At 44.0% G+C, this 20,475-nt stretch overlaps 1 protein-coding gene across 2 annotated transcripts in view; it reads left to right on the top strand.

The window, feature by feature from the left end:
- Positions 1-6,288: 6,288 nt before the first annotated feature.
- LOC106580280 (SET-binding protein) overlaps positions 6,289-20,475 on the top strand; it is a 163,150-nt gene continuing 148,963 nt past the window's right edge. The window contains exons 1-2 of one of the 2 annotated variants that reach the window (XM_082966337.1): positions 6,289-6,683; positions 12,691-13,254. In XM_082966337.1, the coding sequence (XP_082822463.1) occupies positions 12,853-13,254 (402 nt within the window). In that variant the 5' untranslated portion in view covers positions 6,289-6,683; positions 12,691-12,852. Of the gene's footprint in view, positions 7,012-12,690; positions 13,255-20,475 lie in introns of both variants that reach the window. The other variant, XM_082966336.1, reaches the window with a different exon arrangement.

The raw sequence follows: 20,475 nt of genomic DNA, 5'->3' as shown, positions 1-20,475 counted from the left end.
AAATAACGGTTCTGTTCGGAACAGTACAAATCACTTTCGTTTTCGGTTTGGGTTCTGTTCCTCAAATAATGTAATTATTTGGTTCCAACCTTTGATCTCTATGCACCCCAAGTTTGTACCTTTAGTTAGAATGCCTGATGACAGCTCCTCAGTCAATCACCCTACGTTTCTGACCAATTTTTATTTTTATTTTTTTATTTCACCTTTATTTAACCAGGTAGGCCAGTTGAGAAAAAGTTCTCATTTACAACTGCGACCTGGCCAAGATAAAGCAAAGCAGTGCGACAAAAACAACAACACAGAGTTACACATGGAATAAACAAACATACAGTCAAAAATAGAAAAATCTATACATACAATACAATAGAAAAATCTATGTACAGTGTGTGCAAATGTAGTAAGGTTAGGGAGGTAAGGCAATAAATAGAATATAGTGGCGAAATAATTACAATTTAGCATTAACAACAGAGTGATGCATGTGCAGATGATGATGTGAAAGTAGAGATACTGAGGTGAAAAAGAGCAAAAAAAGAAATAACAATATGGGGATGAGGTAGTTGGGTGTGCTATTTACAGATGGGCTGTGTACAGGTACAGTGATCAGTAAGCTGCTCTGACAGCTGATGCTTAAAGTTAGTGAGGGAGATATAAGTCTCCAGCTTCAGTGATTTTTGCAATTTGTTCCAGTCATTGGCAGCAGAGAACTGGAAGGAAAGGTGGCCAAAAGAGGTGTTGGCTTTGGGGATTACCAGTGAAATATACCTTCTGGAGCACGTGCTACGGGTGGGTGTTGCTATGGTGACCAGTGAGCTGAGATAAGGCGGGGCTTTACTTATAGATGACCTGGAGCCAGTGGGTTTGGCGACAAATATGAATCGCGGGCCAGCCAACGAGAGCATACAGGTCGCAGTGGTGGATAGTATATGGGGCTTTGGTGACAAAACGGATGGCACTGTGATAGACTACATCCAATTTTCTGAGTAGAGTGTTGGAGGCTATTTTGTAAATGACATCGCCGAAGTCGAGGATCGGTAGGATGGTCAGTTTTACGAGGGTATGTTTGGTAGCATGAGTGAAGGATGCTTTGTTGCAAAATAGGAAGCCGATTCTAGATTTAATTTTGGATTGGAGATGCTTAATGTGAGTCTGGAAGGAGAGTTTACAGTCTAACCAGACACCTAGGTATTTGTAGTTGTCCACATATTCTAGGTCAGAACCGTCCAGAGTAGTGATGCTAGTCGGGCGGGCGGGCAGCAATCGGTTGAAGAGCATGCATTTAGTTTTACTTGTATTTAAGAGCAGTTGGAGGCCACGGAAGGAGTGTTGTATGGCATTGAAGCTCGTTTGGAGGTTTGCTAACACAGTGTCCAAGGAAGGGCCAGATGTATACAGAATGGTGTCGTCTGCGTAGAGGTGGATCAGAGAATCACCAGCAGCAAGAGCGATATCATTGGCCCTCTGATTTGACACACTGAACTCTGAGAAGTAGTTGGTGAACCAGGCGAGGCAGTCATTTGAGAAGCCAAGGCTATTGAGTCTGCCGATAAGAATGCGGTGATGGACAGAGTCGAAAGCCTTGGCCAGGTCGATGAAAACGGCTGCACAGTACTGTCTTTTATCTATGGCGGTTATGATTGCTCGTTGTAAGTTCCGCCTCCAGCCAGTTAGTTGAGGTATTTGACATATTATTGTATATTATAATATGTCTATTTCTACCGTTGTAGAACCACTATCTACAGTTATTCATTGATGTCAGAGTGGTGTCAGCTGTGTGTGTGTGTGTGTGTGTGTGTGGCTCCTTCCTGTCAATAAAACCCCCTTACCTGGACATTCTGACCCCTCATTGTTCTGGTCGGACATTCTGTAGTGGTTACGTAGTGGTTACTACCAGCTTAATACCAGCACCTCAGTGTTCCCCTATTTTTAATGGTCCTTCTACAAACCTAGCCATATTTTTCATACATAATGGCTTTCCATCACTGTATAAGACGAGATAGGTGTGTGTGTGTGTTTATTTAGTCCGTTTCTTAGAAGGACAGTAAAAACAGAGTACAAAGACATATTTTAGTCCATCAGACAGACACACACACACACACACACACACACACACACACACACACACACACACACACACACACACACACACACACACACACACACACACACACACACACACACACACACACACACACACACACACACTCATCTCTCTGTCTGGGACTAAAGCAGCCACTTCCCTGGCCTAATGAGACAGATAATGTCTGAGAGGTAAATACCAACCAAAACAACAACGACAACTACTGTGTCTCAGTAGTCTCAGTCTGGACTCCCTGCTGTGTCCGTCAAATAGAGGATATAATTCACCCATCCCCCTCGGTGTTTACTGCTTTAACATTATTATCATCATGTTTATATTTTCTCTGTATGAACCTGTCATGAACCTGTCATGCGCTGCGGCCATTAGTGTGGTTGTCATGCCAGACTGTTAGTGTGTGTATTTGTGTGTGATATTGAGACGTGTGTGTTTGTGTGGGCATGTGTGTGCATGTGTGTGTGTGTGTGTGTGTGTGTGTGTGTGTGTGTGTGTTTGTGACTCTGACTGAAACACAAGCACATGGTACAACAATAATAACTCCCTCTGACAGCCTGTCATCAGAGTGAGGGAGACAACTGTGACACTACACCCGTCACACACTCAAACATTACAATAACCATACCGTGGCATCCTGTTCAGGATTGATTATTGTAACTACATGGTTTACCCACTTCAGATAACACACCATCCAAGCAACGGTTAGCAGTGGTGGGCCTACTGTAGCCTAGTATGTATACACAAACTTACACTTACACACACTGTAATCATAACTACAGATATTCATCCGAACTCCAGATATAACTGTCAATTATAATTAGACTGAGTAATATCTGAATTTGAAGTTCAGCGAACCTTCACACCCCAAACGACCCCATAGCTTCCTTATATTCTACAGCTGTGAATGTGGCGAGGTAGGTGATTTCTGTGTGTGTGGGAGTTTACTTCTAGTTTTGATATGTGAACACAAGTTAATAAATCACCTTTAGAGAATGGGGAGGTGGAAGAAAGAGGAAATTAATTGAATCACCTCAACGTTCCCCTGACTAGTAGCAGCTAGAAAGAGAGAGAGAGATGAGTGGATGGGTGTCGACTCAGTTCTCTACTACAGGTTTGTTCTCTGTATGACCCTTCACGTACCTGGCCCAACCCTGATTGTGAGTAAACAAACCTCTCTGACAGTTACACATCATAAACCACATCCAGCTTATTTCCCAGATGAAGAACATTTATTTGACCTTTATTTAACTAGGCAAATCAATTAAGAACAAATTCTTATTTACAATGACAGCCTAGGAACAGTGGGTTAATTGCCTTGTTCAGGAGCAGAACAACAGATTTTTACCTTGTTAGCTCAGGGATTTGATCTAGCAACCTTTCAGTTTCTGGCCCAACACTCTAACCACTAGGCTACCTGTTGCCCCAGAGCAGCAGGTGGACTAAATCCCCCTGGACACCTGAGTTGTATCTTCTAAAGATGTTGAGGTTTTTGACCACAGGTGTTATGTTTCTGCTATTCTTTGAAGTAGAGAGTCTACTGCTATGAGTGGTGGTGTGAAAAACATGGTAAATCTGCAGGTGCTATGTTCTTGGCCGAATGCTCTGACCACATTACACACACACACACACACCCTTTTGCCACCGCTGTACAGTCAAGGTAGACTGTGGCGTCCCGGCACAAGTTGTTCTCTCAGCATGCAGCAGGATGTGGTTTCAGAACATCCTCTCAGAACAACACTTACTTCCTGTCACTTTGATAAATAAACATGTTGCTTCGCACTCCAGCCCCAGAACACACACACACACACACACACACACACACACACACACACACACACACATGTACTGACACAGCCCTTGAAACACTGCCAATAAGAGATACAATCAGCTCTAATGGTTTCTAGTATGCCATTGTATCTTTGTATTTATTGTACACAAATCTGAAATGGTTGCATTAGGTGGCCAGCTCATTAAAGTCTTCTAATGTCGAGATGAATTAATGTCCTATAAGCCACATGAAGCAATAGCTCAATCCCATGAAATATGAAATGGGCTTGGTAAAATCAGATGGTGCATTGATCCTTACTCTCTCCCCCTTCCTCTCTTTCTCTCTCTCTCCCTCTCTCTCTCTCTCTCTCTCTCTCTCTCTCTCTGCAACCACAGAGGAACGTTTGCTGTTTCCACATAAAAGCTGAAGCGTTTGGTAAAGTGGTTTAGAATAAGATTCACTTTCATCTCCTACAGATCTGGCCTGAGGATACAGACATTTACTTCCATGTTATACTCTAGAGAATGGAGAGACAGGGGAGGGAGATGCACACACGCACACACACACACACACACACACATGCAGTCCTTGGATCTGTGGAGTTATTTGTGGAGTCCATAGAGTGTGTGTGTGTGTGCGAATGTGAAGTGATTTATCCTCAGAGTGTCAGTTTGAGTAGTGAGTGAGGAAGCAGAATTTCAGCGCCTCTCACTAGTCAGTCTGACATTGACAAGTACTGTAGATACATCTTAAACATTTTTTTTTAACCTTTATTTAACTAGGCAAGTCAATTAAGAACAAATTCTCATTTACAATGACAGACTAGGAACAGTGGGTTAACTGCCTTGTTCAGGGGCAGAACAACAGATTTTTACCTTGTCAGCTCGGTGATTCGATCAAGCAACCTTTCGGTTACTGGTCCAACGCTCTAACCACTAGGCTACCTGCCACCCAAACAGACATCTATAGTCCAACTGGTTCACAATAATCAATAAAACACACATTCAAGCTATGTAAAAGTATATCATGCTCAGGAAATACAATGGTAACACTTGAAACAAACATGACTATGCACCACTTAGATGTAAATACGTAAATGAATGAAAAAGCCCCAATTCTCTCTGTCTCTACCTACCCAATAGTAATTCAGTATTTACAGTTTAAGCTGGAAACGGCTCCCCTTGGATATGCCGGTATCTGGTATCCATGGTAACACATCCAAAAGCTACTCTCTGTGTGTGTGTGTGTGTGTGTGGGATTTGTGTGTGTTGGTGTTCTGGTGTGTGTATGTAAGAATCATACAATGTGCATTGATTGGTTGTCTGGGGAGCAGCTGTTGACCTCTTATTCTCAGAGGCCTGTCTGTATCCTTACACACACACACACACACCAGTGCTATAATACTGGCCCCACACCCATAACCAGAGAAATTAGCTGATGCTGGACCATAAACAGTTCTGCTTTAGCATTGTTATGACAACGCTGCCAAGAAAACATTTATAGAGGGAGTGAATGCACAAACACAAACACAAACAGTCAGTCTGTCAGACTAGGGTGAGATTTACAAATTTAGTTTGAGATATAGTGACACTGAGTGAGGGAGGAAAAGGTCATTTGTCATTTGCATGTTAGTTAATGTTAGAGGATGTTTTCCATAGGTCAGAGCCAACTTGCAGGATGTGTTTTACATTTAATAACTGTACACAGAGAGCATCCCACTTTACAGCATCTCACTATGTCAAGATGTTAGAACATAAGAGTGAGTAACTGTCTCTATAGCTTATAACTACCACAAAAGAGAAACAGCAATAATCCTTTCAACTAATGCAGCATAAATGTATGTTTATGGAAATATCAGCACTGGTTGCAATGCTATCATAGCAGCAAAAACACACACCAATATGCAAACGCGTTGTCCAGTTGTTCTGCAGTGGATGCAGCTAACCTTTTTGTCTGCGTCATTATTCAGCTCTACGTTTTCTCTGTCAATATATTGTCCTCCTAGAAGCACAGGATGCACATACTGTTGTTTATGCATTAAACATAACACAGACACACAATGCAGTGTTTATGCATGATCAAATAAATCCAGTTTGATGTTGCCCCAATTCTGAAAGAGGAGGATGCCTTCAGAATAACAATATGGCTGGCTCATTAAAATAACTGTGTAGCCTATACAGCGTGTGACACCAATTGACATAACATGTATAAACTTCCGACATGGTAGGACATCACATACATTAGATAGTGAATGTTGGTTTGTGAATAAAGGAAATCCCCTGGAACTGACCAGTGATATCCTGTCCTGTTATGAAACTGGTTAAAACCAACTGTGCGGGATATGTCCTGTGTTTCTGTAGTAGCCTAGGCTAGTCTACCACCCGCTACCAGGTGGAGGCGACACTGCGCTCTTCTCCTCTATCGGAGCGCGAGCTGCATCTATAGTCCTGTCTCTCTGAGATCATTATCAGTCACGGCAACGGGTCGCAACACACACGGATCTAGAGCGAGCGAACAGAACACCCCCTAATTTCGACCCACCGCCAACCGGGGAGGGGAAACGATCGAAAACACCAGTCTTCTGCTCAACAACACGTCTACCATTTTTACGCATGTAACCACGATCTCTCCAGTGACGTTACCGTTGGATGTGGGGTTGGAGGCTACTCGGATACAATCTGCTAGTTTATTTTCACTGCAGTAAAACGGTTTGCTCCGATCCTCCCCCCGAGTCACGGATTTGAGAGGGAAGCAGCACTATGCTGCTGGCCGACTGACCAGCCACTGATACGGCGAGGGGATCTCTGCAGTGGACCTGTGAATGTGCGTAGTTTACCCGCATGCAAAGTTTAGCCTATTAGCATCACGCGCTGTATTTCACAGAAAAAGTAAATCTTCTATTTTTGTGAACATGTTCATTTGATTATTAGATCGGCTATAATTATTTTTGGGGGGCTGTTTTCAGCGCACTGTTGTGTTGACGCCATTTTCCTCGGGTTTGTCTATAAAAATATTCTTGCACCATTTGACAGCTATCCAGGACGCTGTCAGTGCATACGGCAGGTTCTGTACATGTGACTACATGGATTTTAAATGATCTTGATAACATATTTACACGATAGACTCGAGTGTTCGAAAACATTGGACATGGGTAAGTAGGCTAGCCTAGTTCACTATCATTTCTTACCACCTTGAATTCTTGGAGTCTAAATGTGAATTGAACATGATTATATGTAGGCCTATTTATTTGCGGTTGACTGTAGTTTAAAAAAGTGGACACATCCAAATAAACTTTTAATGTGTAGCTTGTATTGACTGTCAAATGTTTCAAACATGTAACTAAACTACATGGTACAATGTTTCTCTGTAGCCTAGTAGGTGGATGTTCTCCCATATATGATTCTACACTTCCAGAAAAGCATGGGATGAATCTCTGTCTAGCCATAGCTGTTACCACGATTAGGTACAGCAGCCTACTAGTACTTACACTGTGAACATAGCCTACAAGCACATTTTAGCAAATATGTTTCCTTCATTGCCGACTGGATTGTTTTAGCAGCGGCATGTCACAGCTTGGTTTGTCAACAGCACCAAGGAGAGGGGCATGGATTGGTGACTGGTTGTAACTATGGTACTACTGTGTGTGTGTGTGTGTGTGTGTGTGTGTGTGTGTGTGTGTGTGTGTGTGTGTGTGTGGAGCATGTGGAAGGCATAGGTATAACCCTCTGACCACTGGTCTAGGCCAGGTCTTGAACCAGTAACCCTTTGCCAAGTGCATTGTGTCCTGTGCCATTAAGAGGAGTCCAGACCTCTGAGATGTTCTAGGAGTTGTAGTGGAAGACTATTCATGGTCCCAGTGTGGGTGGTGGTGTGAAGGGTTATACACACATCCTAAAGGCAACTATCCCTAGGTTGAATACTTATTGACTCAAGACATTTCAGCTTTTCAGTTTATATTAATTTGTAACATTTTCGAAAGACATGATTCCACTTTGACATTGTGGGGTATGGTGTGTAGGCCAGCGACAAAATCTAAGTTTGATCAATTTAAAATTCAGGCTGTAACACAACAAAATGTGGAAAATCGAGGGGTGTGAATACTTTCCGAAGGCGCTGTATCTGATATGTGTGGTGTGGGGCTTCTTGTTGTCATGGCAACTGGAACCATACTGGATGGTGGACTACAGTAGGTACTAACAGAGGCTCTCACCATTTGGATTCAGTTTGGATTCCTGGAGCAAATTCAAATCCCATGATGTAGACAGGCTAACTGCTAGGGCCAGTGTTGGAATCATAGGGGAACCTAGACCAGGGACAGGGAACCCTTTAAGAGTTCATGGGTTCTCTCTCAAATGTGAAAATTGTTAAGGTTGGTCCAGCTGTGATGGTAATTTTGGTTTGAGACCTGAGCCAAGAGCAGACCCATCGACTGTACCTGCCAGTGCATAGGTATTAAGGACACTTATTGTAAAGTGAGACCCAATCGGCTACACTGGCTTTCTCTGCTTGTTTCTTCTCCATCTGAAGTGATGTGAAACAGAGGAGAGGAGCGTGGCCAGATCTCCCCTGTTCCCTGTGTTCCCTCCTCTGGGTAACACTGGACCCCAGCCAAGACTGGAGCGAGAGAGGATAGAGAGAGAGGGAGGGAGGGAGGCAGCAAGATGGGGAAGGGGGGGGGGGGGGGGGGGGGTAGAGAGAGGGGGAAGAGAAAGAGCTGGTCAGAGGGGCAAGGGAGAGAGGGGGAAGAGAGGAAAGAGATCCAAGGACAAATCTAACTGTTGGCGGACTCTGAGCTGCGTATCAGTACAGGAACACCTTCTGGCAGAGAGGGGGGAGGCAGACAGAAGGAAGAGAGAAGGAGAGGGGGGTGAGGTAGAGATGAGGAGGAGAGGGGGGTGAGGTAGAGGGAAGGGAGAGAGGGGGTGTGGTAGAGGGTTAGGTGTTTTCGCTTACAGCCATTTTGAGTCTCCTGCTGCATTTGAAGTGGTTTAACATTCATCTACTGTCCTACCAGCCATGCTCATCCAGCAGACTAGTGCAGAACCTCAATGGCTGGAATGTTGAGGACCTGTCTGACCTTTGGTTCTGTGATCAGGAATAGCAGAGTAAGCTATGTCGCACGCAAGCTTGCAAACACACACACACAGACCTGTGTTATCTTACTCTCACATGATGTCTAAGAATGTTTTAACCAGCTCAGTCTCTCTTTGTGTGTTATGGGGACAGATCACACCGAATCTTAAAACATGGTTCAACTAGTTAACAGAATCAAGGTTTTTAGCCAGGATACAGTCTCATAGCAGCAGCCAACTGTTAGGGAGCCACTGGTTTATACAGATCAGTCTCTACAGGCAGTTCCATCCTTTTATCCTCATCCACCTATCTCTGTTAAAGAGACGGTCAGGAGTAGGGCGAGAGAGGGAGAGTAGCTGGCATCAGATGTATGAGTCTCTGCAACACTCCTACACCAAAAGACACCACATCTTCTACAAGAGCAATCATACTCTGTGTGTGTGTGTGTGTGTGTGTGTGTGTGTGTGTGTGTGTGTGTGTGTGTGTGTGTGTGTGTGTGTGTGTGTGTGTGTGTGTGTGTGTGTGTGTGTGTGTGTGTGTGTGTGTGTGCGCGCGCGCGGGAGCTATTTCTGAGTCCGCCTAAGGCTGCTGGGTTTGCAGCCTTAAAAGGTTGTGTTTCGGCTGGGCCTCTCTCTCTTTCTCCCTCTATCTTATACCCATATGCACAAGGAAGAGGATCATAGCTTTCATCAAAGTGCTCTTCAAGTACATGTTGGGAGTAGTAGTTGGTGAAAATGAAAGATTTTAAGTCAAAATTCTGTCCTATTACTGCCAAAGACTGTCCATTTTCTGAAACTGTATAGTCCAGCGCAGAATGTATTTCAGTTATAGTGACACCACACACACACACACACACACACACACACACACACACACACACACACACACACACACACACACACAGTGAAGGAAAGGCCTTATGCTGGTTAGAGGGAAACTGTGGGTAGAGCTGGCAGCGTTAGGAACATAATAAAGCTATTTATGCAGCCAGTCTGGCCTCTCACAATCACCCTGCTGTCTTCACGGCTTACAGAGAGGTGTGTGTCTGTGTGCGTGTGAGAGTCTGAGGCTCAGAGCGAGAGAGGCTCAGTAAGGGTCATCCTAACATAAACACAGCCTCATTTCCAGTAACAGAAGCATAGACATTAAAGCATAGACCAGTACATAGTGACAGCGCTGACGTCATCCACGTATTCCTATGGAAACCTCCCGATGGCGCATGAAGCTGTAAGTATTTGAATTTGAAGCGCACCATATTGCTCAATGTGGTTGAATGGCTGTAACTAGCAAAGGATCATGGTCGATGTAGTCATTTTCATCCTGCCTGAGAGAGTCAACCGGAGCCTCCTGGTAGCCTGCCGGCCCGTGATTGGTCTGTCAGCACGTGGTCCTGTGTGAGGACAAATGTAGCAGTCAGAAAGGATCACTAACACTATTTAATGAAATATCTCCATTTGTAACAAACTTTAAAATAATTCACTGTGGGGATTGAACTTGATAACAATAAACACATTTTTGAGCCCAAACAACTGTCTAATCTTTTGTTCTGGCAATCGTAATTGACAGGGCAGACCAGGGCTTTTGGCATCGCTAGGTTGCTACTCAGTAGCCGCCCAGCAGACCTTGTGACTTCACGCTCCAGACCGGACACTGAGAGCCTGAACAGAAGTAAATAAGAGCAGGGTTGGTAAAACTATACTCTATTCCATAGGTCTTATTAGTTGTGTATTAATGAACGTCAAGTGTAAAAAAACAATACTTTTCCCTAAGTCTATTCAAAGCTACATGGACATGCAGCTGGAGCTGGAGATGTGGAATCATCTAGCTCTTTGATATGGTTTGGCCTCAGTTGTAAATGTCTTGTAAAGGATACCATTTAGTGTAGACATAGAGCAGTGTAGAGACTGCTGTTGTGTCCTCCTCAGAGGATCTGGTTGGTCACTGGATTTGTTGCTATGTGGTTGGACTTGGCAGCTGTCCTTGTTTTCCTCTCATTGTTCCAAGGGAGAGTCCTGGTCCCTGAACACAGACACATTTGGGGTGGCTTTAACACATGCCTTAGGGCCCAGTCACTGTGTACACACACACACACACACACAGGGGGGTTTAAAAGATGCCATTGGGCCGAGTCACAGTCCTGGCATTAGGAAGACCCAACAGAGAGGACCAAACAGGGACATACTGCCAGAGCTGTGTGTGTGTGTGTGTGTGTGTGTGTGTGTGTGTGTGTGTGTACAGTCCTACTCTGATAGTCTGTTGAAACTCTATAGTGTATTATGCTGGTTATCCAAACCCACTGTGAGCAGAGCATTTAAGACCGCCAAGGCCTGTTGGCTAACATGACTACAGGGGATCAGCTTTACAGGACGGGAGGCTGATCCAGGGGCTGACACACATACAGGAGCCTGAAGCACACGCTAACCCAAACCCTAAGTACACAAACTCTCAGTATGAAATGTCCAGATGACAAGTGTAGCTGAGGTTTATTTCAATAAATTCAAATCGTGGATTACAGTTTCTCCTGACCCATAGATTACTTGTAAGGTCAAATAAAGAGTTAATGTACACAGAACATATCCTTTGAAACAATACAATGTTGTGTTAAACGTGGCTCATGTCGGTGTGAGGGATGGGACTCGGGAGCTGGAGTGTGAAGTGTACTGTTTGTTTTGGTCGCGGTTTTTCTGTGTATTTGTTCATGGGAGAAAAGTGAGTTTGGACATGTGCCTATGTAAGAGTGTGTGTGTGTTTTTAGGCTTTGTACATACACATCTCTCAGTTGGATTAGACATGTCTACTGAGAGATGGATGTAATACTGGTGGTAGTCTGACTGGCTCACTGAGTGACAGGGCTTGATGTGTGTTTGTGCTGAGTCTGAGACAAACACACCCTCTTCCCTAGAGAGCAGAAATGGCATTATAGGTGGATAACTCTGATCCTCGAGTGCCGCAGTGTCTCTATGCATGTGTGAGTGTGTGAAACAGGTCAGATGCAGTTTTTTTCGAGATCAGCTCGTAAACCACATCTGGAAAAATAATGTACCTTCCCTCTCCCTCTCCCTCTCCCTCTCAGTCTACAATTCCCTCCCTCTGCTGAAGGAGAAAAGAAAAAAGAGCCGTCAGCTTTTTCATCTCAATCTGCAGTTTTTGTTCTCGTGTCCTCAGGCTAGCTTCACCCTCCCTTTAGAGAGCTGGAGAGGAATGTCTTCATTTTACATTGAGAGAGCGAATGAGAGAGAAAGAGAGGGTGGGGAGAAGGAGAGAAAAAAATGGTGTGTGTGTGTGTGTGAAATGTTGTTTACACAGTGTAAAATGCAAATGAGTGTGTATGGCATGCCTGCACAGCTCTCTGCCTGCTCCTGCACCAGTCTTAAACTCTGAGAGACTAAAGCGTAATTCAGAGTCCACAGACGCAGAGCCGTGATAGTCCGGCGGCCCATTGTGACATAGCTATAAGGCTCTGAGACCACTGTCCACGAGGGATACACAGCCGACCGCTCACCTCCCCAAACTTCCACACCAACGCAGATCTGCGTGCGCGTCCTGTATTCATTTGAATGTGTTGACATTTGGAGAAGTTGCTTGAGCTGCACTGAGAATTCCAAAAGTATTTAAAAAAAAAGCCAACAGTTAAATTTTCTAGAACACTGCTGTGCGGACGTGTACACGTTTTGGACACTGACAAATCCTTACTGTCACTACAAATTGTATGTTTCAAAGTTTTGATAGTAATTTCTCTCCTCTCCTCTCTCTGTAGTTTGGCCTTGTTGGATTACATGTGTTCCTGTGGGAGAACCAATCCAGAAGGAGTAGCTAACGTTCCTAAGGCAACCCACTCTGACGGACAGCCACTCTCTGCAAACCTATTGGCTAGCTGCCGCTGCTCTCTGGATCCTGACTGGTTCTGGCGGGAGCGTGGATGGAGTCGAGGGATCTGGTTAGCTCAGCCCGACCTAAGGAGGCGGAATTAGGAGGTGGAAGGGCTGAGCCTGAAGAGCAAGAACAGGAAAGGGCGGGTCTGGGGCCTGCGTCGCGGGGTGATGAGGTCATTGGTGATGTGATGGGTGAGCGCTGGGGGTCCCAGGGGGAAGGGGAGGGGCTAGAGGAACAGGAGTTCTCCATTAAAGAAGCCAGCTTCCAGGAGGGGAGTCTGAAGCTGAAGATCCAGACCACCAAACGCACCAAGAAACCCCCCAAGAGTCTGGAGAACTACATCTGTCCCCCGGAGATCCGGATGACCATCAGACCCCCCCCAGGGGAGGGCCGAGGGGGCCGGCTAGGGGGCCGTGCAGCGCAGGAGAAGGGACCCCCTAGGAAGAGGGTAAGGATGCCTTTTAGATACGTTACTGGTATGAATACACTGTTGCTAATGTAGCTTTAAATGATGCTGAAGCATTTTGAAATGTTAGTCAGCCGTTTAGAGCTGATTGTTTGGTTGTGTTGCCCAAAGAGATGATCAGCAGGGATGTAACAATTCACGGGTACACGTCAAATGTTTTTAAGATGTTCAAATGTTTAAGATGCAAGTGCATCGGTCCGAGGGAATCCAAACCAATCCAAATGAAGCGTGCATTGGTAAGGAAACAGACTCAAACGTTACTCATCGCAAGTTCACTGATGTTTTTTAATCTTATTTTTTTCTGAAAATACCTCATCTGTTGTGACTGAGTTGATGCATCCTCTCCTTCAGGATATCAAACGTTTATACATGTAACTGCGTATAACATTGATCTACAAATCAGATAATAACTGTGCGCACCGTGCGGGAGACGCAGCTGCTTGTGCCAACGAGAGGTAGGCCTACCCTATCCCTGTTCTAATATACGTAGGCTACATCTGCGCAGCAACTTCAGCATTCAGATGTTTGTAAAATAGCTTTGGCAATATTAAATCACTCCCACTCCATCCACTTACTGAGTTGTTAGGTAGTCAGAACACAAGTAGACCTCTTGACCTTTTCCACATTTTGTTACGTTACAGCCTTATTTTAAAATGGATGAAATAAAACATTTTCCTCAGCAATCTACACACAATACCCCATAATGACAAAGCAAAAAAAAAAATTGATTTTGCAAATTCATAAAAAATATAAAACAATAAATTATTTACATAAGTATTCAGACCCTTTGCTATGAGATTTGAAATTGAGCTCAAGTGCATCCTGTTTCCATTGATCATCCTTGAGATGTTTCTACAACTTGATTGGAGTGGCAAATTCAATTGATTGGACATGATTTGGAAAGGCACACACCTTTCTATATAAGGTCCCACAGTTGACAGTGCATGTCAAAGCAAAAACCAAGCCATGAGGTCAAAGGAAATGTCCGTAGAGCTCCAAGACAGGATTGTGTCGAGGGGAAGGGTACCAGAACATTTCTGCAGTATTGAAGGTCCCCAAGAACACCAAGACTCTTCCTAGAGCTGGCCGCGTGGCCAAACTGAGCAATTGGGGGAGAAGGGCCTTGGTCAAGAAGGTGACCAAGAACCCGATGGTCACTCTGACAGAGCTCTAGAGTTCCTCTGTGGAGATGGAATAATCTTCCAGAAAGACAACCGTCTCTGCAGCACTCCACCAATCAGGCCTTTATGGTAGAGTGGCCAAACGAAAGCGACTCCTCAGTAAAAGGCACATGACAGCCCACTTGGAGTTTGCCAAAAGGCACCTACAGACTCAAACCATGAGAAGCAAGATGCTGTGGGGATGTTTTTCAGTGGCAGGGACTGGGAGACTAGTCAAGATTGAGGCAAAGATGAACAGAGCAAAGTCCAGAGAGGTCCTTGATGAAAACCTGCTCCAGAGCGCATAGGACCTCAGACTGGGGTGAAGGTTCACCTTCCAACAGGACAATGACCCTGACGGACAAATCTCTGAATGTCCTTGAGTGGCCCAGCCAGAGCCCGGACTTGAACCCGGTCGAACATCTCTGGAGAGACCTGAAAATAGCAGTGCAGCGACGCTCCCCATCCAACCTGACAGAGCTTGAGAGGATCTGCAGAGATGAATGGGAGAAACTTCCCAAATACAGGAGTGCCAAGCTTGTAGCGTCATACCCAAGAAGACTCGAGGCTGTAATCGCTGCCAAAGGTGCTTCAACAAAGTACTGAATAAAGGATCTGAATACTTATGTAAATGTGATATTTCCGTTTATTTATTTTGTATAAATTTGCCAACATTTCTAAAAACCTGTTTTTGCTTTGTCGTTATGGGGTATTGTGTGTAGATTGATGAGGGAGAATTTATTTATTTTTAATCAATTTTAGAATAAGGCTGTAACGTAACAAAACGTGGAAAAAGTCAAAGGGTCTGAATACTTTCCGAAGGCACTGTATATATATATATAATCTTCCAAATATACTGTTGTTGGACGATGACTCTTCACTTCACTGACTCTCACAGTTCCCCAGAAACCGCTGCAAAAAGAATGTTGGTGACCAGATGGAAACCTCCACATAAGCTCACCATAACTCAATGTCTACAACACCTCCTTGATATCCTTTCACTAGAGCTCTCCAAAGCTCATGTGAACAGTGCCAAGGAAACAACATTAGATACATTTAATAGAGTAGTCAAAAAGTTCAAAAGCTTATTATGAGTTATTATAATGCAATTATGTTTGAATTCATGAATTGTATTTTGAATATCTGTATCGAATATTGATGTATGCAGGCTGATTCAATCCGTGTGCTTTGTTCCAACAAACAATTTTACAAACACAAGATGAGTTATCCATGATGTTTTGTTTTGTGCATAGATATATCCACAACATGAGCCAAAGGAGGGAGGGAGGAAGGGGGGAATAGGAATGGGTCGCACCTACTAAGGGGGGGGAGATGAGATGGGACAAATAATGCTTATTTAATTTTTTTTCATTTCTTTACATATGTACTTTTTGAACATTATTGCCTGTCTGATCTGAACCCTTCACAAAAAAAAAAATACTAATAAAAAGTTGGTCACCAAAAAATTTAAATCATAGACTTTATTAATATAGGGATGACCAATGTCATTTTCATGGGTCATTGTTACCAAAAGCACTGTCAAAAATGGTGTTTTACCTGTGGAGCTGTGTAGGCTACCGGAGTGGACACAACTTACATCTAACTGCTGATTGGGGCTTTTCGATTGCCAGGTTCACCGGACAAAATATTTTTGGTAATTCTGCTTTAAACAGTCAGTGCATTCGGTCATTTTTACATGAACAGGTTAAATGTGTAATTTCATAAAAAGGACAGCAATCATTTTTGCGAGCCACACTGATTGGAACAGTGAGACAGGTGAAATCCAAAGCTGTTATATTAATTGGCTATGTATGTCATAGCTAGTTTCTAAATATAAATATTGAAATATTACTAGCTCAAAATATGCTAATTTGCTATACAATGTTCCCTCTAAGCTGCATGACTGCCACACAGAAGAAATATCAGCAATATGACCTTCACTTACATTTTTAGCGCTTTCCCTGTTAGTTACGTTTCCCTTTACTGTGGGAAATGTGCTTGAATCACTGCAATATTAGCCACTTTCAATGCAACATACCGAAACAAAACGAGCAATGCAAAACTAAGTATGCAATAGATTTTGTTGTAGGCAGAACGCTTTGAGGTAGGATTCTATTACATTGACAGGCACGACTCAGGCCCATATTCTACACAGACCGGTGCGCCATAACCAATCAGAGCTGCAGTAGGCCTATATGCAAATAGACCATTGCCAAATATGAGGTCTGTGCCATTCACTTTGAACTGGACTGTTTTTACAGCATGTGCGGTCGTGAGTAGATGCACTTGTTTTAAGATCAAAGCGAGAGCAACATGTAGACGTGTACATTTGTTCATATCCTTTGCTAGTTAGAGTTATTAGCCCAGTTATAGATCATTTGTTGTCAGCAATGGGGGAGTGATTGCTTACTACATTTCTAGACATCTTTTTGAGACAGGCTTGAATAAGCTAAGTAGTCAATAGGTAGAGGGTAATGTAATTTGTCTGATTATCTCTAATAATGGTATGGTAATCATGATGCGTTTTATTTTGTGAAGTAGTTTCTTGCATCAAACAACACAACAACCTTTTCAGTCACCTCCTTGTCTGAAGGACAAGTGGATGAACAGGTTAATGCCAAGCCCTGCATGTTTTTTCAAAGCGCTCATGGAATGTAGGCCTACATTGAACACCACACATTGGCTGCTACTGTAGGCTGAATGATAGAACAGCTATTTCCATGTTAAAATATTATGGGATGCATTTTCTCCATTGTTTTTGATGGTAGGCCACTGGTAGGTCTACATTTTGATCAAATAGCCGCAGTAGCCTACTTGACTACTGTTAAAACTAACTTAAAGCAGGTAAAACCTGTGTTCACAGTAAACGCGCGCCGGAAGGTACACAGAATTTTCACAACGTTGAAGTTTGTGCTCAGCAGACCTGAAATTTTACTCAGTTATGAAAAACATATCGTATGGAATTGAACCGGTTCGTTCCACTAATCGAATCGTTTGGAACTAAAAGTATCATTCCTGCATCGTATCGGAGCCCATGTATCTAGATGCTTATCAAATTGTGCTTGTAAGGAGAGATCCCACCCCTATTGATCAGATCAGATTCTGATAGTTAAGCATATGTTGCTGAATACTTGTACTGTAAATGTCCTTTAAATGTTTGAGGGTTTTCTTGTGTGATGAATTTGGCTCTCGTCTGCTGTTGCCTATAGCAACTGAGAAGGTAAGTTTATGTTGATGGATATGTTCTGATTGTATAGCTATTTTATTTTTTATTTAACCTTTTATTTAACTAGGCAAGTCAGTTAAGAAAAAATTCTTATTTACAATGACGGCCTCCTGTGGGGACAGGGGCTGGGATTCAAAATATAGGACAAAACACACATCACGACAAGAGAGACAACACAACACTACATAAAGAGAGACCTAAGGCAGCAACACACGACAACACAGCATGGTAGCAACACAACAAGACAACAACATGGTAGCAGTACAAAACATGGTACAAACATTATTGGGCACAGACAACAGCACGAAGGGCAAGCAGGTAGAGACAACAATACATCATGCAAAGCAGCCACAACTGTCAGTAAGAGTGTCCATGATTGAGTCTTATTGTGGGTGTATATAGATAGATATATTCTGGGTTGATTGTCCATGTCTTAACAAATTTCCATAGACCGAAAGTTTGAGGAGTGAGTAATTGATAGAAAGACCAGTATTGCTGTTTAAATGAGATACCATCACCCCACCCCCCCTACAACACCACTTAATGGGTTTTCTGACAGTGTGTGTATAAATACATTTTTGTGTGTGTGTGGCAGTCTCTTCTAGAGTCATTAACCTGTGTTGACTTGCTGTGTGCTCAGCTCTTCTCATACACTATGCAGCTTGGTGTGTGTGTGTGTGTGTGTGTGTGTGTGTGTGTGTGTGTGTGTGTGTGTGTGTGTGTGTGTGTGTGTGTTTGTTCCCTTCATACACCCAGCACCTCACTGACTCTCTCTTTTCCCTGGAGAGCAGCCATCTTGTACCCAAGCATGTCATTATGTGCGCAATATTGAGTGTGTGTACTAGTACAGAAGTGAATGGATCTTAGGTAATCGGTATATCTCTCCCTCTCTCTCTCAGCTCTCTCTCAGTAGCTCCTTTGCTTACTTGGTTACAATACATAGGGTCGAAGTTTATATGTAATTGAAACCGATCATTCAGGGGCACACTCACAAACAGGCTGCTCCTCAACACAGGGGCCCCACAAGGGTGCGTACTCAGCCCTCTCCTGTACTCCCTGTTTACCCATGACTACATGGCCACACACGCCTCCAACTCAATCATAAAGTTTGCAGACGACACAACCATAGTAGGCCTGATTACCAACGATGACGAGACAGCCTACAAGGAGGAGGAGAGGGCCCTGGTAGAGTGGTGCCAGGAAAATAACCTCTCCCTCAACGTCAACAAAACAAAGGAGCTGATCGTGGACTTCAGGAAAAAGCAGAGGGTGCACGCCCGTATCCACATTGACGCGACCGCAGTGTAAAGCTTCAAGTTCCTCGCCGTACACATCACTGACGATCTGAAATGGTCCACCCACACAGACAGTGTGGTGAAGAAGGTGCAACAGCGCCTCAACTGAAGAAATTTGGCTTGGCCTGTAAGACCCTCACAAACTTTTACAGTTGCACAATTGAGAGCATCCCATCGAGCTGTATCACTGCCTGGTACAGCAACTGCACCGCCTGCAACCGCAGGGCTCTCCAGAGCGTGGTGCGGTCTACCCAACGCATCACTGAGGGCACACTGCCTGCCCTCCAGGACACCTACAGCACCCGATGTCACAGGAAGGCCAAAAAGTTCATCAAGGACATCAATCACCCGAGCCATGTCCTGTTTACCCCGCTATCATCCAGAAGGCAAGGTCAGTACAGGTGCATCAAAGCTGGGACCATCAGACCATCAGACTGTTAAATAGCCATCACTAGCCGGCTACCACCCGGCTACTCAACCCTGCACCTTAGAGGCTGCTGTCCTATATACATAGACATGGAATCACTGGCCACTTTAAATAACCATTCTGCTTCACTCATCTCATATGTATATACTGTATTCTATTCTACTGTATTTTAGTCAATTCCACACTGACATTGCTCATCCTAATATTTATATATTTCTTAATTTGATTATTTTACTTTTAGATTTGTGTGTATTGTTGTGAATTGTTAGATTTTACTGCACTGTTGGAGCTAGGAACACAAGCATTTCGCTACACCTGCAATAACATCTGCTAAATGTTTGTGACCAATAACATTTGATTTGATTTTGAATAGAGCTGACATCAACCACTGACAGCTGGCCTCTGCTCTCCATTTGTGGTCACAGACCTCTCTCTCCTCTGTCTCTCCTCTGTCTCTCCTCTGTCTCTCCTCTAATGAAATCAGCACGTGGCCTCTGCTGTCTCTCTAACCCCTCCTCATCTCTCACACAGCCACCTTTTCAGTTTGGTGTCACAGTAGTGCTCTGTGTAATGTCTGTTCAGGTCCCTAGGGGAGTGTAGTGTTGTGTGTGTGTGTTTAGAGCAAACTTGCACTTTGACCCTCTGATCCAGAGCGATCTCCCTCTCATCCTGTCTGTCTCTCTGCTAAGATTGGCAGTTGCTGCCGTGGTGTCAGGGACAGGAGTCGGCATGCTCACTGACTGGGTTGCTGTGGGTTGTTGTCATCTTCTCCCCCTGTCTCTCTCCTTACCTCTAGTCTATCCCACTATTTCTCCCTTCCTGTCTCTCTCCTTACCTCTAGTCTATCCCACTATTTCTCCCTTCCTGTCTCTCTCCTTACCTCTAGTCTATCCCACTATTTCTCCCTTCCTGTCTCTCTTCTTACCTCTAGTCTATCCCACTATTTCTCCCTTCCTGTCTCTCTCCTTACCTCTAGTCTATCCCACTATTTCTCCCTTCCTGTCTCTCTTCTTACCTCTAGTCTATCCCACTATTTCTCCCTTCCTGTCTCTCTCTTATTCCTATCCTCCTTTCTCCTCTATCCCTCCATTCAGC

Source organism: Salmo salar, chromosome 20, assembly GCF_965601325.2.
Source record: "Salmo salar chromosome 20, fSalSal1, whole genome shotgun sequence".
NCBI lineage: Eukaryota > Metazoa > Chordata > Actinopteri > Salmoniformes > Salmonidae > Salmo > Salmo salar.
Note: the sequence above shows the minus strand (reverse complement) of the source record. Positions and strands in the feature narration are given on the sequence as shown.